This window comes from Pisolithus orientalis (genome assembly GCF_024613125.1).
Source record: "Pisolithus orientalis strain OTSU chromosome Unknown F5J12scaffold_12, whole genome shotgun sequence".
Lineage (NCBI taxonomy): Eukaryota > Fungi > Basidiomycota > Agaricomycetes > Boletales > Pisolithaceae > Pisolithus > Pisolithus orientalis.
Window position 1 is genome coordinate 80,762 of NW_026260793.1, and position 21,571 is coordinate 102,332.

At 50.4% G+C, this 21,571-nt stretch overlaps 6 protein-coding genes across 6 annotated transcripts; 3 read left to right on the plus strand and 3 right to left on the minus strand.

Moving 5' to 3' along the window:
• Window positions 1–4,070: 4,070 nt before the first annotated feature.
• Window positions 4,071–6,755, minus strand: F5J12DRAFT_826645 (acyl-CoA dehydrogenase/oxidase). Its single transcript, XM_051745524.1, has 17 exons — window positions 6,581–6,755; window positions 6,506–6,526; window positions 6,361–6,451; window positions 6,100–6,302; window positions 5,980–6,045; window positions 5,874–5,926; window positions 5,736–5,823; window positions 5,660–5,677; window positions 5,550–5,601; window positions 5,268–5,499; window positions 5,124–5,148; window positions 4,903–5,072; window positions 4,766–4,843; window positions 4,569–4,711; window positions 4,301–4,425; window positions 4,210–4,249; window positions 4,071–4,159 (listed from the first exon to the last, which is right to left on the minus strand). The coding sequence occupies exons 1-17, from the start codon at window positions 6,626–6,628 to the stop codon at window positions 4,089–4,091; spliced, it is 1,524 nt and encodes a 507-aa protein (XP_051600403.1). The 5' UTR covers window positions 6,629–6,755; the 3' UTR covers window positions 4,071–4,088.
• A 99-nt stretch (window positions 6,756–6,854) lies between these two features.
• On the plus strand, window positions 6,855–8,935 carry F5J12DRAFT_826658 (uncharacterized protein). The gene is made up of 2 exons (XM_051745525.1): window positions 6,855–7,033; window positions 7,092–8,935. Exon 2 carries the CDS (start codon window positions 7,110–7,112, stop codon window positions 8,781–8,783), a length of 1,674 nt encoding a protein of 557 aa, XP_051600404.1. The 5' UTR covers window positions 6,855–7,033; window positions 7,092–7,109; the 3' UTR covers window positions 8,784–8,935.
• On the plus strand, window positions 8,918–11,072 carry F5J12DRAFT_64240 (uncharacterized protein). The gene is made up of 2 exons (XM_051740193.1): window positions 8,918–9,250; window positions 9,316–11,072. Exons 1-2 carry the CDS (start codon window positions 9,221–9,223, stop codon window positions 10,987–10,989), a joined length of 1,704 nt encoding a protein of 567 aa, XP_051600405.1. The 5' UTR covers window positions 8,918–9,220; the 3' UTR covers window positions 10,990–11,072.
• Window positions 11,073–11,095: 23 nt separating this feature from the next.
• F5J12DRAFT_64228 (CoA-transferase family III) lies at window positions 11,096–13,205 on the minus strand. Its single transcript, XM_051740192.1, has 10 exons — window positions 13,188–13,205; window positions 12,863–13,103; window positions 12,742–12,809; window positions 12,379–12,689; window positions 12,315–12,328; window positions 12,247–12,267; window positions 12,151–12,191; window positions 11,949–12,098; window positions 11,548–11,896; window positions 11,096–11,480 (listed from the first exon to the last, which is right to left on the minus strand). The coding sequence occupies exons 3-10, from the start codon at window positions 12,769–12,771 to the stop codon at window positions 11,203–11,205; spliced, it is 1,194 nt and encodes a 397-aa protein (XP_051600406.1). The 5' UTR covers window positions 12,772–12,809; window positions 12,863–13,103; window positions 13,188–13,205; the 3' UTR covers window positions 11,096–11,202.
• Window positions 13,206–14,005: 800 nt separating this feature from the next.
• Window positions 14,006–16,366, minus strand: F5J12DRAFT_826686 (uncharacterized protein). Its single transcript, XM_051745526.1, has 6 exons — window positions 16,042–16,366; window positions 15,845–15,963; window positions 15,643–15,746; window positions 15,416–15,505; window positions 14,863–15,350; window positions 14,006–14,799 (listed from the first exon to the last, which is right to left on the minus strand). The coding sequence occupies exons 1-6, from the start codon at window positions 16,212–16,214 to the stop codon at window positions 14,205–14,207; spliced, it is 1,569 nt and encodes a 522-aa protein (XP_051600407.1). The 5' UTR covers window positions 16,215–16,366; the 3' UTR covers window positions 14,006–14,204.
• Window positions 16,367–18,687: 2,321 nt separating this feature from the next.
• F5J12DRAFT_64501 (uncharacterized protein) lies at window positions 18,688–20,533 on the plus strand. The gene is made up of 3 exons (XM_051740195.1): window positions 18,688–18,860; window positions 18,917–20,363; window positions 20,414–20,533. The coding sequence occupies exons 1-2, from the start codon at window positions 18,822–18,824 to the stop codon at window positions 20,186–20,188; spliced, it is 1,311 nt and encodes a 436-aa protein (XP_051600408.1). The 5' UTR covers window positions 18,688–18,821; the 3' UTR covers window positions 20,189–20,363; window positions 20,414–20,533.
• Window positions 20,534–21,571: the final 1,038 nt, after the last annotated feature.

The window sequence follows — 21,571 nt, forward strand, 5'->3', positions numbered from 1 at the left end:
AGGTTGGTCATGGTATGGTATGGGCTGGTGCTGAGGTTGAAATTTTTGCAAAGTGTTGACAACCTGTCCAGAAGGTGTCATGGTGTACAGACAGTCAAGCAGAAGATTGTCTGGACATCAAGAAAACCAGCCATCCCCTTGTCTGGAAGTCAGTCAGCATCCAGGTAGATGAGAAGTCCTTAGCATCAGGAAATTAACATTTTACTATTTTTGACCTTTTTGTGACTTTTTTTGACTTTTTTGTGACTATTGTGACTATTTGTGACTTTTTGGGAAGGAACCTACTATCTGTACTTTTTTTTTGACCATATACAGCATTTTGAAGAATGAAAAGAGAACAGAATCTATTGAGACAACTAAGTGATGATATATCTAAGCCAAGAAGACTAGAAAATGTCTGAAAATTCAGAGATATTCAGCCATTGGTGTGGTGCACACTGTCTGAGAGAAAAATCACAATATCTCTTTGGAACCTCCATCAATTTGAATGTATGTAGTATCTACTGAAAGCTATGAATTAGGTGGTTTGAACAAGACCAAAATCAGCAAGAAAAGTGCAGCCATGCCTGCAGGACATGGGTAATGATAGTAGATTCCTTCCCAAAAGTCACATTAGTCACAAAAAGTCAAAGATAGTAAAGTGTTATTTTCCTGATGCTATGGTGTAGACATAACACATGTTGATCTGTTTGGATGACAGATTTGGTATGGACACATGATCTGTCTCCAAACCATACATTGGGATTTTTGCCAAGGCTCAAGTGGATTTCATGAAGTCTGGATTTCATACAGAAAAGCTCCCAGACTTTTATCGCAAGTCCGATTCAAATTCTTCTCAGGGAAGAGACTGGGAAAGAACATAATGTCGGAGATGCAGACCACGACTGACGGTTACGTCAGGTTGCTGAACGACTTGATGCAACAGTACCGGGACCTTGCGATCCGGGATATTCACACCAACGTGCACCACGTACTTGAAGATCTGAACTTCACGCGCGATGAACTGGACCTCGTACGTGGAGATCTGAGAGAGGTAAAATTGGAAGGCATGGCTTATGCAGGAGGTGCGGGTGTCAATAGGACGAAGAAGTGCCTAGACGGCACCAGAACTGAGATCCTCGTGGAGATCTTCAGCTGGATCCACAACACCAATGAAGATACTCCGCGTATTTTCTGGCTGTACAGGCAGGCTGGCAGAGGGAAGTCTGCCGTCACGCATACCATTTCCCTGTGGCTCAAGGATACCGGAAGGTTCGGGTCGTGCTTTTGCTTCGCCCGTGATAGGCGGGCGGAGCGTCGCGAGGAAAAGATATTTACCACCATTGCTCGGGATCTGGTGGACCGCGACCGTGCATTCCGGCGAGCTCTGGCTGACGTGCTTGCGGAAGACCATTCCCTCAAGACTACCTCTGACATCACGTTGCAGTGGGAGAAGCTGATTTTGGAGCCGTTGTCGAAGGCGTCAAGTACTATTGTTGGAAACATGGTCGTGGTGATCGATGCGCTAGACGAGAGTGGCGAGGAACACTTACGGAGCCACATTTTGTCTGTGCTTGCATCACGGGCGGATGATCTCCCTCCTAACTTTCGTGTCTTCATAACATCCCGCCCATTGCCCGACATTAAAGATGTGTTGAGAGCTGCTCCGCATGTGAAGGCGACCTCCATGGACGACGTTTTTGCGGGGTGGACAGCACGCGATATCCGTCTATATGTTTCCGAGCAACTTGGACACCTTCCAGACATCAGGGACACTGAAGTTTGGAAGATTTCTCAGAAGGCGGACTGTCTGTTTGAGTGGGCTCGTCTAGCCTGTGATTTCATCAAGTCACACCGGGCTGGAACAACTGTGCAGGAACGCTATGATGAGGTGATCACTCTCGAGTCCGGAGAGGGAAGAACACTGTTGGGCGCCACTTACTTGACAATCCTGAAGAACGCTATCCTCGATTCTACTATAGCTCGTCAACGATATCGCTCAGTGATGGGTCAAGTTGTAATGACACTTGAACCTCTACCTATGGGGGCCTTGAATCACATGCGCAGACAGTTCCCAAATGAACAGGATCGCTATGATGTTGCCATCCTCGAGTTCATGTCCCCAGTGCTCGGGGGCATTACAGATCCCTCCTCTCCTGTCCGACCCCTCCATGCATCCTTTTACGACTTCCTAACTGATCATTCACGGAGCGGGGCCTACTTCATTGACACCTCTTGCCCATATAACCTAGCTGTTGCCACCTTGCGAATCCTCCATGATGACCTTTGGTTCAACATTTGTGGCCTGGAAAGTTCTTACTTGAGCAATGCAGAGTTTGCAGATTTACCAGAGAGAATTAGCAAGAACATTCCACCCCATCTATCCTACTCTTGTCAATTTTGGTCCCAACATTTGCAGAAGGCTGGATTTGACTTGGCCCTTACACAGTTAATAAAGGGGCTTGTGGGAAGTGAAAAAGTTCTGTTTTGGCTAGAAGCAATGAGCCTGCTGAGTGGAGTTAGAAATGTAGCAGCAGCACTTATCTCTACCAAAACATGGCTTTTGGTGAGTTTGTCATAGTTATTTGCATCTCATGTTGTCTGACATGACATTGAAGAATCAACATGACATTGAGAATACCTTAGGTTTGGTAGAAGATGGAATCAGGTTTGTTCAGAGCTCTGGTGGTGCAATTTCCCACAGTGCACCACATCTATGTCTCTGCACTGGCATTTATTCCTAGGAAGACAACACTGTCAATGATACTCAAAAGAAATTTTTCTTCCCTTCCTGGAGTTATAGGAGGTCCAGAACACTGGTCAGCCACTCAGCTGCTTGGCTTGGAGGGACATACAGATGGAGTTATGCCAGTTGTGTTCTCCCCTGATGGGAACTGGATTGTCTCAGGTTCAGGGGACAAGACTGTGAGGGTCTGGGATGCTGAAAGAGGTGTGGAGATTGGTGGCCCTCTTGATGGGCATACAGATCCAGTCTGGTCAGTTGCATTCTCCCCTGATGGCAAGAGGATTGTGTCAGGCTCAGCGGACAAGACTGTGAGGGTCTGGGATGCTGAAAGAGGTGTGGAGATTGGCAGCCCTCTTGAGGGGCATACAGATCCAGTCTTGTCAGTTGCATTCTCCCCTGATGGCAAGAGGATTGTGTCAGGCTCAGAGGACAAGACTGTGAGGGTCTGGGATGCTGAGAGAGGTGTGGAGGGTGACAGCCATCTTGAGGGGCATACTGATGCAGTTGATTCAGTTTCATTCCCTCCTGATGGTAGGAGGATTGTTTTAGGCCCATTGGATGAGCAGTTGATGTTTACCATGTCCAATTTGCACAATGAACCTCAAGTTCTGTCTGACAAACCAGATGGTAAGCATAACACACTTGTGATTTATTTTGGTTTATTGAAAGCAATTTCAGTGATCAAGTCATGTCACATTTGCTTTTCACCTGTCCCTTCACATGCACTTGGTGATAGTGAACAACTTATTGATGGGCTCCTCCATGGAGATGGGCTTACATGCACTGAACCAGTTAAGCTTCACCATGATGGTTGGATCAAAGGTCCAAAGGGTGAATTACTACTTTGGATTCCTGTATCATTGAGGTCTCCACTGTACACCATGAGGACCAAAGTGGTCATACCCAGAGGTTGTTGCATAGAGCTGGACTTGAGCCACATGGTTCATGGGCACCAGTGGCATAAATGTTACAAGCCAATTGCAATGGTGGCCATTTAACTGTAGCCTGCACAATTGCATTCCCTTATACATACCTCTTCTGTACTATGCTGTGCTCTAGTTTTTCTCTCTGTTTTCACTTGCTGTTATTTACATCTATCCACAACAATGCATACCTTGTCCCCATATACTACTGCTTGAGAGAACAGATGACATCAATGCAACTTAAAATCCAGCTGCATGCCACAGCTACTGCACAAATTACCTTGCCTCACGACAACTTAGCTGTGATCTTCACTTCCCAGGAAGGGATTGGGCAGTTGAGCCATAATGTAATTTATTACAGGGTAACATTACCCGTAGTCGAGTAAATGATCAGCTCGTCTTCCCTTTACAGTGGGTTGTTTGGAGTCAGTGCGTGGTGACTACAGTCTGGCATTCTTTGGCATTGCTCTTATTGCTTGTCGCACACCAAGATCGGCCAAGACGTCTTCGGCTACGAAGGACCGTTTGTAAATCATAGTGTGATGCACAATGACCACTTACCTCCTCCGAGAAGGGAATCAAACGTGACGGTGCGGTAGTACTGTGCTCTTGTCAACACTGCGTTCAGAGGATTTAGAAAGGGACCACCCACATGCTCGACAAATTTGCCCATGCCTGTCTTGGTGATGCCGCGGCCACCAAAGACTTGAACAGCGTCCCGAGCGGTATCTTGTGCGCACCGTGTGCTGTAGCTCTTCAAAAATGCTATCGGCCTATCTCATACATCAACACCAGTCGCTACGAACCAGCGATCAGAGATCCGACCTACCCAGCCAACTTCTGAGATTGCTGTTTGTATGTCTGAACAGTCATCGATCAATATCAAGTCAATCATGGTATGCGAGAGACGAGTCGAGCACTAACCATATGTGTCATCTGATATGTGATGTTCTCTAGCCAGCTCTGCACGCTCTCAGTCCGTTCGATCATCGCTGCGATCTTAGCACGGATGACCGGCTGTGAGACGAGTGGCTTTCCAAATGCCTTCCGTTGTGTTGCCCACCTGTACAACTCGTTCAACACGGTACTAGGTATGCCGAGTCTGATATGTACGCACTTCAGACATTCTTCAATCATTGTGCGCTGAGCTCTTGCTGAGCTGCAGCACATGACCCATCGCTCGTGGTTGAAGTTGCTGGAAACGAGAAGTCACGTCAATTGGGCTTTACTTGTGATATTTCGGTGCAATTTCACCTAAGGATAACGAAGATACCACCACCAACTTCTCCTAGAGTGTTACCAATCGGCACCCGGACGTTGTCAAAGGTGATGTATGCCGTTCCTGCAGCAGTAGAATAACTTGTCTTGATTTGGCGCGTCTCGACGCCGGGGCCACGCTCGACCAATATGACGGTGAGCCCATCCTTAAAGAAAGCAAGTCAAAGGAAGCGGTACAACGGACGAATAGCACGCACATCGGTTCTGCATCCCACCGTGAAGCTAACAAAAGATCAAGTAGCGCTCAAAGTAGCCTACGTATTTACTTACTAATCAGCGAACCTGACAACGGAGACTTGCGTGAGCTGCGCAGCACCAAAAAGCCGGAAATCGGCACTTACGTGCCATTGGTAATCCACTTCTTTGTTCCGTTGATAATCCACTCCTTGCCGTCTTCACTTAGTACAGCTGTCGTTTGAAGTCCCATGACATCGCTGCCGGCCGCTGCCTCGGAGATGGCGAGGCAAATGAACTTCTTGCCAGTCAAAATATCTGGTACGATGCGAGCCTGAAGCTCTGGAGAGCCGAAGTTGAGTACTGGAGGCAGACCGATGACTTGCCCGCCGAGCATGCCTGAAAATAGAGCCGTTAGTTCAGCACGAGCACCATAGGCGACAACTCACCATCGCCATAACCTCGTGCACCGCATCTCACAAGCTCCTGTGTGATAATCAACTGCAACGCACCCGATGAGTATACGCGGATAATGCCTTGTGTCGCAGCTACTGCTAACCTCATGGAAGTAATCAAACTATGTCGGATTTCAGTCATGTCAAAACTCAAAATGTGAACAGAGGTGTATAACCAACCTCTTCTGGTTTGACGATACCACCCATCAACACACGGCCCTTGAGATGTTTGCCAGGACCAAGTCGCATTGCATGCAAGTTCATTTCCCTGATGACAAACTGTTATTCAACAGTAGTTTTGGGCCAAAGTAGGCTTACGCCATTTTGTCAAAGACGACCTGACTCGGTCGTTTTCCGTCTTCCTCCCGAGCCTTTCAGCGGTATACGTAAGAGCGTAGCGCAGATTGAAATGGAAACCTCATACCTGAGCATCGGGATATACGACTTCATCTATGAACAGCCTGACAGCCTTCTGGAACTGTCGATGATTCTGGAGGGTTGGGATTAACGGGAATAATCTGGTTCAGCTAAGCTCCACACGTACGTCTGAGTAGTACGGACTGTGATATCCTGGAGAAAGCCAAGTGGGTTCGGCATAAGGCACTTGACTCAGTTCACCAATCTTGCGACCGAATATGACACTTTTCTGCGCTTTGATTGTGCCAACCTGGAGACGTTTGTACTGTGGACGCTCCAACACCTCATGCCGGTGAAGCCCATAGAAAGTGTCTGTGGCATCCTTCCCGGCTGATGGTGTCCGTGAATATGGTACACGTGGCACGCTATGTCCTAGCCGACAACTCACCGACTTCTTCATCAATAAGCACGGCTATGCCTCCAGGGTGGAGGTCCTTGAATCGCGTCAGGTCGTACACCTTCGAGTCGATGACGACCCACTACCCAATTATCAGACTTTTCTCGCGAAGTCACCGCAGCAATAAAACACGCACCAGATCGCCGGGTTTGTTATGCTATAGAGGCTAAGAACTCGGATGACCTCATACTCCTACGACGGGGACACTTACCTGTGCAACCTCTTCGAGGGTAAACTCCTTAAATTCTTTTGCAGCCATAATTTCAGCTACAAAGCCTGAAGAAAATCCGTTGGTAAGGTGTGATTTGGCACTTGATGCGTCGTTGTGAGGACGCTATTTAAACAGCTGCAGACGTCCTCATAAGACATCCTCGCTGGCGTCACACGTGAAATCGACTAAGCCGGGTAGTCACGTGATATCGCCCACGTCCTTAGATCGCGGGAGTTGCCTTATTCGGGCTGACTGTGCTATAATTCGCGGGTTACATTTTTGCTCTATTGAAAAAGTTTAGTCCAACCAAGTTAGCGCGTACTAGCGACACTTGGAAGTTCTCCTTACGGGAGACGAACGAAATCTCCTTGCGGGTCGCGCACGCGAAATCAGGATACTCATTACAGGAAGGCCGCTCCTCCACATTCTCCGACTAGGACTAGCTGTTGCAATGTCAGTGGTTCCCATGTCATCCACGCTGCTTCATGGCTTCAGCTCATCTGGGCTGCAGCTACTTAGGTTATAGATCATGAATTCAGCCTCTTGCCTCCACGAAGCCGCCGAAAGAGAGGTAGAAGAACTTACCACACAAATTACCGCACTAGAGGTGAAGAGGGAGGAGCTAACAAATAACTTCCGTCGTGTCAATCATACGATCCGCTCACTTCAAAGTCGGGTTGCTCAAATCAAGAATGATGCGGTGCCAATCTCTCGCTTACCATCAGATGTCCTCGAGATCATTTTTGACGAGAGCCGTCGTGTGCTTTTCCGGTGGACGGGCTTCCGCAGACCTCTCCCCATCGAAGTGCAACTATCGCACGTATGTCGAAGATGGCGTCAAGTGGCTTTGAACACACCCTCTCTATGGAACACTCTACGGATCCCGATCCTTCACAGGGAAAGCGCTATCAGAACCTATTTACATCGCTGCAACCAGTGCCCTCTCAGCGTCCATTTGGGACCCCAACTATCAGATCGTCGGATGATGGACGTCATCACTTCCGAGTTAATGCCGCGCATCGGCCAGTTCCGCGAGTTAATCTTGGACACCGAGGACCGTCAAGAACTTCACGTGTTGCTTTCTCACCTCGTAAACACGGCCGCTCCTTCTCTTCAGAGGCTAAAGATAACCAGTAATGACCCTGTGCGTGGTCAGGGATCTTATCCCCCCATAGAAATATTCAAACGAGGCGCTCCACTGCTTTCGGATGTACGCCTCAGTGCCCTTCCCATCACCTTACCTCAGGCTGCGGTTTCTACACTCCACTTTGACCCGCTTCCTGGACCTGGAATACCCCTTCCTCGGAGTCATTTACTCAGCATAATCACCCCTGTCGCTTCATCACTCACCGTGCTCTATTTGAAAGGATTCGTGAGTGGCTTCCATGAAGAGCCTGGAAGCGCCCCCGTTGTACTCCCTGCTCTTCGGGAATTGGTCGTCCACGATCATGCTATGATTCACGGGTTCAATGTCTTCCGCAATATCTCTGCTCCCTCATTGCGATTCTTCACGCTATATGCTCTCAAGCGGCAGGCGTTGTCCTCGATACATAAGTTCATGACCCGTACTTCACCGGATCAGTTCCATGGTCTATGCTCCCTGCACTACATAGATTGCGACATGGACGACGATCTCGACATATACCTTCCCCATGCGACTTCTACTCTCACACATCTCTCTGTCTCGCTTGGCAGTCACACACATCTCATGCGACTCCTTTCAAACAGTGACAAACAGGCTGCATTGCACAGGACCGCACCATTATGGCCCCGTTTACGTACTCTGACATTTCATGTCGCTTCGCCCTGGTCGCAGGATAGGGATGATGTTGAGTCGGACGAGGAGGATGAACTGCCACCCGATATTGTGTTGCTGCTTGACGTCATTCAACTGCGGAAGGCGGTTGGAGCGGAACTGGAGCTTTTGCGATTGGAGGGTCCTCACGCTAGAGCATTCCACGATGACCTTGCCCTCGCGTTGATGAAATCGCAGCTCCAAGTGAATATGGAAGTTCTTCCGGGCCTGTCCCCGGGTAATGATTCACAACTATTAAGTAGCGGCGACTGGGCTTACTCGGGCCTTTTTTATGGATCAGAATATCGAGCCCACTTATATCGGAAGATGCAGTCCGGACCTCATGGACAACATCATTTTCATTGGGGGTCAGTTCCGCGAGGTCCCGGATCCCCACTCTCACCATAGCCGGCAGTTTTTTTCTGGTTCATTTGCTATCGCGCTTTGTTCTCGTCTTGTACAGTAATTATGTTGTCGACGTCATTCTGTGGTATAATGGAGGGACACAGCCACCGTCTGTATTGGATTACACTAGATTCGCGCTATTCGGCGGGAGCAGATTTAAAACACAACCACAATGACACCTCCCATTTATGACGACCCTTGAGTGGCCACTATCATCCGACTTCGTGCCCTATCCAGGGATACAAAGGCGAACGCAGTCTATTATTCTCCGGTTGCTTCGTGGCTCTGCCACATCACACCCTCGTCGTACCTTCACCTCCACTTCCGAACCAGGTAGGTTCTATTCTCCTTGACATATCATTGCAGACATGCTTCCATCCTACTTAAAACGTGGAATTGGCGTGTAGGTACCTCTCAAGTCTCCTTTTAACTCCCAGGATATGTGCATCGTTATTTCCTCCATCGACCAGGTAAGTTCCCGACTCCTGGTATTCTCGCGCTTTACTGATTTTTATTTTCCTAAATAATTTTTCAGCACCTGATGTCGCTCCAATATTTTGACGCCGGCACTCAAGACGACACAGCACATGAACTCTCGCACCTCGCCGTGCGGATCAGCGACCTTCAGTCCGCCCATGATGACATGGCACGAGTTTTAAAGAATCTCAAGGTCACGGCTGCGCGTATCCAAAATTCCAAAGCTCCTGTGTCGCGACTACCTTCGGACGTGCTATCCTTAATATTCGAAGAATGTCACCAGTCAAACCCTCAGTGGACTGGCGTCCTCTGTCTCCTCGGCCAGCTTCCCATCGAGGTGCGCTTGTCCCATGTCTCAAGCCAGTGGCGGGAGGTCGCGCTCGCCACTCCGTCTCTCTGGTCGTCTATACGATTCCCGTTCGAACAGAGGGAGGATTCCCTGATCGAGTATCTCGAACGGTCTAGGGGTGGGCTTCTCGATGTATACCTAGGGCCCTGGGCCAAATATCCCAATCTGGAACGGGCTTTAACGACAGTGCTTATACCTCATCTCCGCCGTTTTCAACAACTCGTCCTAGAAGCCATTTCACGCGAAACCCTCACCACGTTGCTGAGCGCATTCCAAGATCAATCGGCTCCCGCATTGCGGCGATTGAGGGTCATGTGCAGGGGCACTATTGTCACACCCGGGCCACTGACGGGAGCCCCCATTTTCAGCAAAGGAGCTCCCTTACTCACGGACGTCCGTTTGGATAATGTCGCAGTTACCCTCCCTAGCCCTGTAGCAACGACGCTATCCTTTTCCGCTTATCCTGGGCCTCAGTTTCCCATGACTAGGGAGGGGTTTTATCGGACACTGTCAGCTTGTCCGTCCCTTTCCACTCTTCACCTTCGTGGCTTCGTCGAACTTGCCAGTCAAACACCAGTCTTCCCCGTACATCTTCCCCATTTACGTGAGTTGATCGTAAACGGACGTGTGCTTGCCAATGGGCTCCGTCTCTTCGACATCATCTCCGCGCCGAATGTGGAAATACTCGTTCTGGAAGACGTGAAAGCCCATGCCCTCGCCTGGATTCACCGCTATATCGCATGCGCTTACCCCCATGCATTCCAGTCGTTGCACACGCTACGATATATTCGATGCGATTTTGGGGGTGTGGATATGGACGTACACTTTCTCCGAGCGACGCCGGCGGTCTCGGACCTCGTGCTTTCGGTTGACAGACACATGCGCCTCATCCGCTTGCTTACCAACAGCGATAAACAGGCCGCCGTGTGTGGGTGTCCCCCTATGTGGCCAAATCTCCGCACGATCACATTACATACGCAAGGCTACACAGGGAACGTCGTCGGTACGGGTGTACCACTGAACGAGCCATCTCCAACAATGGCGCTTATCCAGGAATTCGTCGCGTGTCGGAACATACTCGGTAAACCCATTTCAGTCCTTCGCTTCAAAGGCCACAACGCTAGCCCGTTCAATAACGAGTTTCTGTGGGGACTAACCCAAATGAAGCAGTATGTCGCCACAGAAGTAGTCCAGAGCCCAATGCCTGCTATGCTAGCCGATGGCGGATATGTCGCGGATTGGGGCGCTTCGGTGGACGCATACAGTGCACAGCTGAGACAGTTTCTAGCTCAAATGTCTCTTATTCGGCAACAGATATCACCAGTGCTACCACCGAATTTTAATATCCAGCATTTACGGCGCAGGTTAGGTGTTCCGACATAACATGACGCCCAAGTGATATCGGATTGCACCTTGGGAGGCGAGTATGTATTACCCCGATGTTTATGATGTTCGTCACTGCAGAAAAATTCTTTCTTCATTCAGTGGTATTCGGATTGGTTGATAATGGAGCTTAGACGATAAGGACTTAATTTACATTATCCCACGGATGCTTTGGGGTTTCGTCGTGATAGTTATTTACATACATCTACATCCTCAGAGCTTGCAGCTGGATATAACTTCATGCTTGGCTTCGTCGCCGAACGCACCGTCTGACATGAGTTCTGTTATCTCCCCTCTCGACAAACCAATTTCCATGAGAACTTCTTGCGTGTGGAAACCTGGCTCGAGGACCATGCCAGATTTCGCCACGGAACGAGACAGCGGTGGCGTCCTGCTGAGGTGTGGGTGTGGAGACGGACGGACTGATCTCGAAGGATCAAGAAGTGCGGCCTCCTCGGGAGTGAGCACAGGTGCAACACATGCATCCGAACCTAAAGGATCAAGGAAAACGCACCCGATCGCTTGTCTTACAATCTTAATTGCACAGCACAAACTCACCATGAAAAAGGCTAGCCCAATAGTCTCGTGGTTTGATATCGAATCCGTTCTCCAGGTAGGCGCGCAGCTTCGGCCAGTCCTCCCTACGAGTTCGCGACTCTGGGGTAGGGACCCAGCTAGGTTTCAAGCCGTTCATGCATAAAGCATTCTTGAATATATCGATGAAGGTTATGAAAAACTGGGGCTCCAGACATCCCACGCTCATCCATTTACCATCCGAACACGTGTAGACGTCATAAAACGGCGCACCCCCATCAAGGAGATTCGTGCCGCGCGGGCCGCCGAGTAAGGATGACGTGCTCGTGGCATGCAATAATGGGAATGATGAAACATAACGTGTACCCGAGACCTGCAGCCTCGTGATTGACTAGACGATGAAGGGGCCAGACACATGACCTTACCATATTAACGTCCACGACTTGTCCTCGGCCGCTTTTACAACGCTCAACTAGGGCCAACAAGATACCTGTCGCGCACATGAGACCACCACCTGCGAAATCAGCCAGGAGGTTTAGGGGAAAGGTAGGTTTATCTTGGGTCCCTGGCAGTATCTAGAGATCTCATGGGTCAGTGGCGGCCGCTATGTACCGGGGGAGCCCGTACGGAAAGAACTCCGCTTAAAGCGAGGTAATTTATCTCGTGGCCTTGCACAAACATAAGATACTATGATGATAATGACTGGAAATAGGATCAACGTACCGGCCATAGACTTGTATGCGCCTTGACACCGTCAATTATCGATCTTGACACATGATGAACGTGCTTACCATCAGCAGGGAAACTAGGAAGGGTTTCATTACGCCTGAACAGGCCGGTGCAATTTCCACTCACCCTGCAACCCGCGCATAGATGAGCCTATCATTAACACCTATAGTGCCCTCACCATTGTGGAAGACCTCCGGCCCGAGACCCATTTTTTCCATCACTCCAGGCCTGAATGGGTCGATAAGCACGTCAGCACGTGCGATGAGCCGTCTTGCCACAGCTAAGCCAGCTGGGCTCTTGAGATCCAAGACAATGGAACGTTTCCCAGCGCAAAGAACATCGCTATTAGGCAAAGACGGTCTGTCGATACGAATCACGGATGCACCATGATGCGCGAGCACAAGTCCAGCGAATGGTCCAGGTGCAAGACCAGCAAACTGATCGTGCATTTGTCTCAGTGGACTCGCGGCTCGATTGGAACACACACACCTCGACGACGTTCAGCCCCCTCAGCGCCATGAAGAACGTTATAAATATGGAATCTGCCGAGAATAGTGCTACGGATGTGAGTTAGGAGACCAATGGAGCGTACTGGGAATGTAATACTCACTGGAAGCTGGGAGGGCGCCGGGAAGAACGATCGGGATGCGAGCGAGAACAAATTATCGCGGGACAAGGTCATATGTATATAGTACGCAGAGATCAAAGCGGAGGAATGGAACAACATGATCCGTACACAAGCCAGGGTTTGAGATTCATTTCATGCCACGCACAGCCTGGTTTCACGCCGATATCGATCGCCTTGTACGGCCACAAACCCGCTAGTAGTGACTTAGTAGGGACGCGCATGGCTGAGAACAAGAAAACGGCAAGTACATCGGCTCGGGGGCGCTCAGTCAGCGTTGGGTCGACCCGCTCAATCAGTGGCACTCTACCTTTCCACCGAACCAAACGTCGTCAGAATATTGTTTACCTGTCCGAACAATCTAATACACACTCTCATCTAAGTGCTTGGAACAGGACTGAAGGGCCCTTCTCTCCAGCGTTTTGGTGATTTCGGGCTCCGGTTCAACCGGCCCGCTGAAGGGCACAATAGTTAGGAGGCAAGTTAGGGGTGTTTAGGGAAGGGGCTCCGAGCTCTTGACGTTGCTCTGACCGTTGACCTTCGGCACCGCTCCCAGGCATTGTACTCTTTTCGTCTCCGTATTCTCTACGGTACACAGATATGCCTTGGTCTTAAGCCGTCACATTTCAGTTCTCGCTTAAGAGGGCGACTGGTATGGACCCTTCAACACCCTCCTGTTCGAGCTCTTCCACCCTTTGGAGGACTACCGAATAAAACCCCAGTACATTCGTGCCAACGGATCTGATATCATTACCTATTTCGTCATCTGCAAAAGGCGTGTACCCATTTCGCTCGTCGAGATGAGAACATATCATTTTCTCATCTACCTCTCTACCCGAGCCCGAGTCGACAATGAGATGCGCGACTGCCTCCTTCTATATTCGTATGGCTCCTCCCCTATGGTGACGGTGGCAGCCGTCAAGGAAATGGCGGCGAATTTGTAGGTCTTTTGAGAACGAAAGTTGGACGTCCCGGAAATCGTGCAGAAAACTTATGTTCATTCCCTTTGTCCAGTTCACGTCCATCGAGTATTGGGGTTCTGTCATTTGATTGAGGGCTTATGGCATGCCAGCCTTCGTTGCAATAGATGTGTTCTTGCAAGCAATACCAAGCCAACATCTCTTACCACCAAGGAATAAAAGTTGGTATTAGAATAATCTATGTCGGGTAAACTACACAAACAGTAGCGGCGGAACGATACAACAATGGCCAAAATACACTCACAAACGGCATCAATCGACATAATAGGACAGCACCCACGAAATCAGTACAAGCATAAAATCACCCACGACACAGTAGTCTTTTCCCCTCCAAAGGGCTGTAGCTGCTAGGATTCTCGCCGTCCATTGTGCTGGTATATGTACTGAGCTGCCCCTGCGACTCCAGGATGTCCGTGTGGCTGGGACGGCTGCTTCGGTCCGGATGGTTGCGCAGAAGGGTTTGGCCGACGATAGTAGGGGTTGGCGGCACTCTGTCCATCGGGTCGTTGAATGGCGCTGGGTGAGATGACTGGCGAAGTTGCAGCTGCCACAGTTGGCATCGGGTATGTAAATCGTGGGGTAGATGGTGGTGGTTGGGGCTGTTGACGTGGAGATTGATGCGATGTGGTTTGTTGTACTTGTTGCTGTGGAGGAGCATGTCGAATGGCAGGAGAAGGGTGCGTCGATGGCCCTGGTGTGGATGAAGCGGGAGAAACTGTGGCGTGTGCGGGTTGTGTTGGCTGCTGTAGTGACGGGGCGGACATCGGAGTGGGGACGGGAGCAACAATCTGGTTGGTATTACTGGGTGGCGCAGAAGGTGTGGGCGGTGGTGGTGGTTGGCGGTCAGGGATGGTATGACTATCTGTATCTCGTCTCCGCTTAGTGCCTCGCGAAGATGATTCCTTCAACCCGAGAGACGTTGCTTTTATAAGAATTTGGTGTCTGTTGCCAACAACCATTAGCAATGAATTCCTTCGTGCATGACATCAATCCAGCGACAGTTACCTGGTCCTTGAATTGCCCCACTTTTCGCACAGAGCATCCCATGCGATATCTCCGGTATTGCTTCGGTGTTCTTCCGCCAATTTTTTTAGTTTCTCAGTTTCTTCGTCGGACCATGCGCCCTGATTTCCGGCGCTGTTGCTGTTTATTGCGCTGGCACTAGCAGGCGGCGTAGAGCTGCCTGTGCTAGGTCCCGCCTGCGGAACTGGCGGATAATATCCACCGTATCCTCCATAGCCGTAATAGGGAGCTGTAGGGTATGCAGGGTTATTATACACGCTCGGAACGAACTGCTGCGAAGATTGTTGAGAGTGACTCATTGGTACCACAAATGATTGAGGATTGGTGATCACAGAGGTCGTGGATTGGGTAACCGGAGTTGCCTTTCCGTTGGACGATGGTATTGAGGGAGCTGTTGCTGGTGTGCAACTTGGTATAAACGTCAGGGGCAGTGGTGGTGGGTGCCTGGTCAGCTGGGCTGGAGAAGCTAACTGTAAAAGGGTGACACCCGTGAACTCCTCATTGTGTAACAGGGCGAGGGCGAGGGCAAACTTACCAGAGCATCACATATTTTCTTGGCCTCACTAAGCATGGTCAAAGGGTCGACCTTCACCGCGGAACCCACCTGGTAGCACTGAGCAACAACCTAGCGGCGGCGTCGCTTTCTGGACAGCAGTACATAAAACCAGAAATCAATGTGCATCCATACCACACTCGGCGCGGCGCAACTCACGACAAGCTCTTCAGCAGCGCCATAAAATTCAGCACAGAGGTTCAGTACACGCCATTGAACTCATAGTACTGCTGATTATGTGGGTGTATTTCTCCGGGGGCCGCCGAAGTCTGGTATCGATGAAATCCAAGGCTAGCACCAGCAGGTGATGAAGCTCGAGGGACCCGCTGGTTGTGTACTCGACGCGTCGGTCGCCTGAACCGCGCGGGCGTCGATTTTTAGAGCCGCGAGGCCTACCAGGACGCCGCTTACGGTCAGTATCGTCAGGCGCCGAGCGACCATTCGATTGTAACCGATTAGAGGACGAAGGGGCATCGCGATGTTCACTGCTAGCTGTGGCATTCAGCGTCCGATGAGGCGTATTGCTTGGCCTGTGTGTACGTGACATGGAGGCAGCGAATACAAGAGCCGTTCATCTAGGCGTCACTGCATAAAAGCATGTCACCTACCCGGCGACCCCGTCTCCATCCTCGTCTTCCCTTCCGAGCTGGTTCTCAACCGCGACTTCTTCCTCGCCTTCCTCGCCCTCCTCCTCCTCGTCTTCTTCGTCCTCGTAGGGGGCCGGCACGATTGGCGGGTTCAACGCATGTGAAAGAGGTTGATACTGCTGAGGGTTGTCCATGAACTTGGGGGGGTTACGCGCTCAGCTTACAGCTTCGGTTTCACAGACACGGTCCCCAGATACGGACACGGCAAAACGGATATGTGCGGCAGAGATAGTGTGGAAAAAAAAAAGAAAACACAAAAATTAAAAACAAAAATAATTGAAAATGGATGTATTTTTGGCGGGGTGGTTGCCTCGCTGCTCTGGCACTGCGGCTGTGGATCTCACAGCCATCGTGTGACTTCCTTTCCATTTGGCACTGCAACACATCTGCGACGTAGGACTGAAGGCGACGACTGTACTGTACATTTGCCCAAGACGATCCAGCATGTAGTCTATCAAGAAAGAAGTACATGGGAGGATGGGGAGTGTTACCCAACAGCTCAAAGGGAAGCTTTCGTCCGGTCAAAGTCCACGAACAGAGGCAAGGGAACGCAGCCGTCGCCCTGGATGGCAGTGCGGCTTGCTATCGTGCGAGTGCAGTTACTAGCTTGCTGACGCCGAGGAAACTGTGGGAAGGAACTTGAGGGGACATCGTCTTCGTGTGCACGGGTCGTGGTGGCTTCCATGTTTGTCGTTTTCTTTCACGAGGGGCACATCCGTAGCAGACGTAGGAAGGCGAACCACCTTGAATCTCCCTCGTCTTTCCGTGCCTGGGTGAAGGGTAAATGCTTCTACGCTGACGAACGCTAGGAAGAACCGTACGAATGCTTGCACGTAATCCAGCAGTGACTGCAGGACTTCGGATGTTCGCTGCTAAAGATACACCAGCGGGAGTAGCAATCTTGAGCGGGATCCATGTATCCCAACAGCTATGGACCAGGTCGGAATCGTCATCGTCACGATCGAAAAGATTCAAGCCAGTGAACGACCAACCCCCTGGCTGTCTATCTTGTCACTGCTGGAGGTATTACCGTCCCCAAACAACCGCTCCTTTCGGTGGCACTTTGAACAGGTTCGGATGGGCACTACAAGATTACACATGACTGGAGGGAGGAAATCAGAGGATGTTTGGTAGTTGTACGCAGACCCACCTTATATATAATGTAGATAGCACAATGGAGTGTCGGTTATGATATATTATAATAGTGAGTATGGGATCAGGAGCGGGCGGAACGACGAGAAATTTGGTCCACATCCTTTTATGCTCCTGTGGACACTATAGGCGGTCCGCACATGGCACCAGAGCTTTACGGGCCTAATCAGGGATACAAATCAGACAATACACTATCTGTCCAATCTCAGGGAAGAAGGCAACATTTTGCGCAGGTGCATACATACCATAATCGTTGATTCCGGTCCACCATAGGGGGCTGTGACCAGTCGTTTAGTCGGGCAACGTATGGATGACGAGGGCGCCTATCATAGGGGCGATGAAATTGCCAACACACAGGCCAATAGGAATGCGACGAAGTCTTCATCAATTCCCGTATGAGCACGGATTGGAAAATATGCTACATGCTTACGGGCGACGCCACTCACCAGTTCCGTGTTCGTCGTGTTCCCAGCGTAAGAAGAGAATTCTCAAGTTTCGATTATATCAGCTGCATCTGCCCGTGTGAGCTGCCCTGGAGCCGTTTCACCTTGTGCATTCTGCTGGCTGTTCAATTGAAGCATTGATTATCGACGGAACACACTAAAAAACTGATGGCGATCACTGCGCCCATTAACGTTGCCCTGGGAGCAACGAGACTAGGCTCAAACTTCACCACGTACTTACCACCCAATGAACGATCCGTCCCCGTTGTCTATGGAACCGGACTCGCTGACTACTGTCCCGTTCTTGGAGCACCGGCAACACAATTTACCTGCGGTTTCCGGCACAGGTGCACGACGAAAGTTATGTCCGCTATTAAAGTGCGACCTAGGACCACTGCACACGGTGCTGCGCGGTAACTATGGTAACTAAGTACTAACAAGTTTTCGCGATCCGACCATAAATTGCCCTCGGATTAGTACGATGGACCCGGATCAGTACTCCAAACCCATTGTCATAGGCGCTCTGCAGAAACGAACCTCGGGCACGAGATACCAGGTTTAACGTTCTTCGTATCCGTGGTTTCTACCAGGCTTTTCCAAGGTAAGCTCCAGCCCCCACGTTCGGAGAGGTTTTTAAGGGCCAAGAGGAAAGATCACCGATTACCTTCTCTCACTTGTCTACTTGCGTTTAGTACATGTCAGGCTCCCAGCGGATGAAACACCTCATGGGAATAACAAGAAGCATAAGACCATGTCGGGTAGGTATGTACCAAGGAGAGGAACGAAGTCTGGCCAACAGGCTGTACCGAGGTGGAGAGTCACCTCGTGAATCTGCCGTCCAATGTCCGAGCGAAACGGCGCGAACCTTGTCATCCATTATGCGTGCCAAGTCAGTTGTTTAAGGCTAAGTCGTCTGCAGGGCCTTGTCAGGGATGCTGGACGCTAATCAGGGGAAGCCGCACTAACGGTCGTTGGCTCAGCATCGTACTAGTGTCTCGATTGATTATACTCCAACGCTGTTGTCGGCATCTACTGTTAGAAGTTCGCATCCACCGGGGCTGATGTCATACTGATGGTGTCAATTCTCGAGTGTTCCGTCGGATACACTGCCCTGGCGGTTAAATTGTACGTAGGCAACAGACCGTCATGTTCTACAAGTTTGCAGCAGTTTTAACGACGCTCTTGGTACGTTTCGGAGCTCGGGTTACCTTTACTGAGCGACACTGAGACAGATGTGATAGGCGATATACGTCTATCGAAGTGGCCGGGCATTGTTATATCACGTGTTCACAGCCCCAGCCCTTCCCAAGGGATACTTCGCAGGTGGTGACTACAAGGACCACTGCGTGGTCATCAAGGACGAGATCGACGATCAGCTCAACCACTGCGAACACATTATCTTCTGGGACCACCTCGACGAAGAAGACAACGTCAGCGACCGGTTCATCTTCCTCTCATGTGATCCCGGACGCAGAGCGTGGAACACTGTCATGGGTCCCATGGACGATCCAGACCCGCTCGGCCACTTGTGGATATACTCTACCGAGACCCGGTCGTTGTCTCCCGTGACGCTCGCCAACTATCCCGAAGGCCGTGATTTCCACCCTCTCGGCATGGACGTGCTTCCCTCGAAGGCAGGCGCCCCATCCACCCTCTTCCTGGTCAACCATCCCCGTGAAAACTCCACCGTTGAGCAGTTTGTTCTCGACCCTGCTCAACCAACCGTAGCGACCTACGTCCGCACGCTCACCTCTCCCTACTTTGTCGCTCCCAACTCTCTTGCCCTGACTTCCCCCACCTCTTTTTACTTAACTAACGACCACCTCATGACCCGTCGTTTGCCAGGTTTCTTCGGCAGTATTTTGCCCAGCGTCGAAGCCATCGGTGGACTTCCCTTGACCTGGGTCGCACACGTTACAGTTCTGCCGGATGGCGCCATCCAACACAAAGTTGTTGCGTTCGGTATCGCATTCGCCAACGGGGTCGCCCTTTCGCACGATGGACTATACCTCGCAGTAGCATCGAGCAGTTTGGCCAAGGTCTATTTCTACAGACGTGAGCCATCGACCAACGACCTCACTTTAGATCGCGAGGTCACCGTCCCATTCGCACCCGATAACGTGATGTATGATGATGAAGACGTGCTCATCGTCGCCGGCCACCCTCACTACCCGTCTTTCATTGCTGTCGTGGAGAACAAGCCTGGTGTCAAGGCACCGAGTTGGGCTGTCTCCATCCGCCCCAGTGTTGCAACAAGCGGGTCCGGGGAGTCGGAAGGTCACAGAAACTCGTATTCGAAAATGACCGGGTACGATTCTCGCGCACCATTGTCAGCCTCGGCCATCGCACCTGCTTCGTTAACGGATGACGTCGAGACTATATTTCAGAGTGATGGGTCTGTGTATGGGACTTCGACAACCGGTTTGGTCGATAGCCGCACTGGTACGTTTTATTTGACAGGTTTGTACGAGGATGGGTTGTTGGTGTGCTATGCGGAACCACGAAATGTATAGGTACCTATCACTTTCATCAATGTACGAGTTTGCTGGCGGTTTGCCATTCATGGAAACGGACAGTAGACGAACTTGTACCTTCCCCAAAACCCGCGCCTCTCTTTTTCTCAAACACGCCGAGATCCGAGTGTCGTCCCAAACCCTCTGCACCGTGCGCGATTACACAGACCCTCCTGTCTGACCGTAAAGGCAACGATCTCACCTTCGATCGGCGACATGACATAGCATAGTAAGGAACGGAACATGAAGTGGAATGTCACTAATGTGGATATCGGGGTGGTCGATGTCCCAGGAGTAAGGAAAAGTCCGAGCGGTTGTGCCTATATTCACACCCAGCAAAGACTTCTGACTTCTAAACGAATATCATCTCGGCACCACTATGTGGGGTGCTACTACGACCTCGCCGACATCATCCCCCATGGGGTCGCAAACGCAACCGTCAGTCCAGTGTATCCAAAGTTCGCGTATCCTTACATAAACCCCTAACACAAACACTACAAATTTGCCGCCATCACCATCTGTAACACTTGGTCAACTTCCCTCAGCTTTGCTTCCCTTTCGTCATTCAGGAGGTCGGAAGCCTACCTGTCCTGCGGTGTGAATACCAGTGATGTGGTGGGGGATCCGCTGGAATGAGGTTCAGCTCGAAGGCCTAGTCTCTCGGTAGCTAATGTTAGTAAGCTTGAGAAGAGGGATGGTGTTAGTTGGCATAATCGAGGATGGGGGGTCGCACATCTGATCATTGGCTCGGATTGGGGCGTGGAAAGGGCAAGGAGAAGAACAGTAGGATCTCTCAGAACAAGATAGACAGACACTGTCAGTGTGTAATGCATAGTGCACAGTAGGGGGTTGAGCTCCAAGACCTAACTGTACACTACATTAACACAAAATTGTGTTTCAAAGAACCTGGTGCATGTAAGCTTTGGTATAGGGATGGAGTGGGACATATAATTGACAGAAGCAGAAGTAGTCACACATCTGATGGGGCAGATGTTGACAAGAGAAGGATACACTCTTGTCTTGAGGAGCAAAACAGGCACACACCTTTTTGTAAGTAGATAGTGTACTTAATAGAGAGTGAAGTCACCAGAAATTTTGAACATGCTTGTGCTGGGGTGTTATGTGGTAGTCTTCATCAGCAAAACCCAAAGTTGCTGTTCAGTGCTGTACAGCCACCTACAGGTGCCACAGTACCACAGGAAGGTCCCCCACTGTCCACTGACCACAGCACACCAAAATACTGCATTTTAGATCACAAATATATTTAATTGGAATCTATATATGCCAAATAACCTGCCTGTGTCATTAGTGTAGCAGTGCATGTGTTATTTTGAGTGACATTGCATGTTTTAGGGTGGCCTGTGATACTGTGTGACACTGGTG

What these genes read in the sequence shown, in the direction of transcription:
- F5J12DRAFT_826645 (XM_051745524.1), bottom strand. Translation starts at nt 6,628, where the DNA reads ATGGCTGCAAAAGAATTTAAGGAGTTTACCCTCGAAGAGGTTGCACAG. An exon ending in ATAACAAACCCGGCGATCTG is followed by an intron (nt 6,452 to 6,505) that starts GTGCGTGTTTTA and finishes ATAATTGGGTAG; the next exon opens with TGGGTCGTCATCGACTCGAA. An exon ending in GCTTATTGATGAAGAAGTCG is followed by an intron (nt 6,303 to 6,360) that starts GTGAGTTGTCGG and finishes GGACACCATCAG; the next exon opens with CCGGGAAGGATGCCACAGAC.
- F5J12DRAFT_826658 (XM_051745525.1), top strand. Translation starts at nt 7,110, where the DNA reads ATGAATTCAGCCTCTTGCCTCCACGAAGCCGCCGAAAGAGAGGTAGAA.
- F5J12DRAFT_64240 (XM_051740193.1), top strand. Translation starts at nt 9,221, where the DNA reads ATGTGCATCGTTATTTCCTCCATCGACCAG. An exon ending in TTATTTCCTCCATCGACCAG is followed by an intron (nt 9,251 to 9,315) that starts GTAAGTTCCCGA and finishes ATAATTTTTCAG; the next exon opens with CACCTGATGTCGCTCCAATA.
- F5J12DRAFT_64228 (XM_051740192.1), bottom strand. Translation starts at nt 12,771, where the DNA reads ATGGCGCTGAGGGGGCTGAACGTCGTCGAG. An exon ending in CGCATACAAGTCTATGGCCG is followed by an intron (nt 12,192 to 12,246) that starts GTACGTTGATCC and finishes TGTTTGTGCAAG; the next exon opens with GCCACGAGATAAATTACCTC. An exon ending in TTGGGCTAGCCTTTTTCATG is followed by an intron (nt 11,481 to 11,547) that starts GTGAGTTTGTGC and finishes TTGATCCTTTAG; the next exon opens with GTTCGGATGCATGTGTTGCA.
- F5J12DRAFT_826686 (XM_051745526.1), bottom strand. Translation starts at nt 16,214, where the DNA reads ATGGACAACCCTCAGCAGTATCAACCTCTTTCACATGCGTTGAACCCG. An exon ending in GATGGAGACGGGGTCGCCGG is followed by an intron (nt 15,964 to 16,041) that starts GTAGGTGACATG and finishes ACGTACACACAG; the next exon opens with GCCAAGCAATACGCCTCATC. An exon ending in TGGGGCAATTCAAGGACCAG is followed by an intron (nt 14,800 to 14,862) that starts GTAACTGTCGCT and finishes TGTTGGCAACAG; the next exon opens with ACACCAAATTCTTATAAAAG.
- F5J12DRAFT_64501 (XM_051740195.1), top strand. Translation starts at nt 18,822, where the DNA reads ATGTTCTACAAGTTTGCAGCAGTTTTAACGACGCTCTTG. An exon ending in CAGTTTTAACGACGCTCTTG is followed by an intron (nt 18,861 to 18,916) that starts GTACGTTTCGGA and finishes CAGATGTGATAG; the next exon opens with GCGATATACGTCTATCGAAG.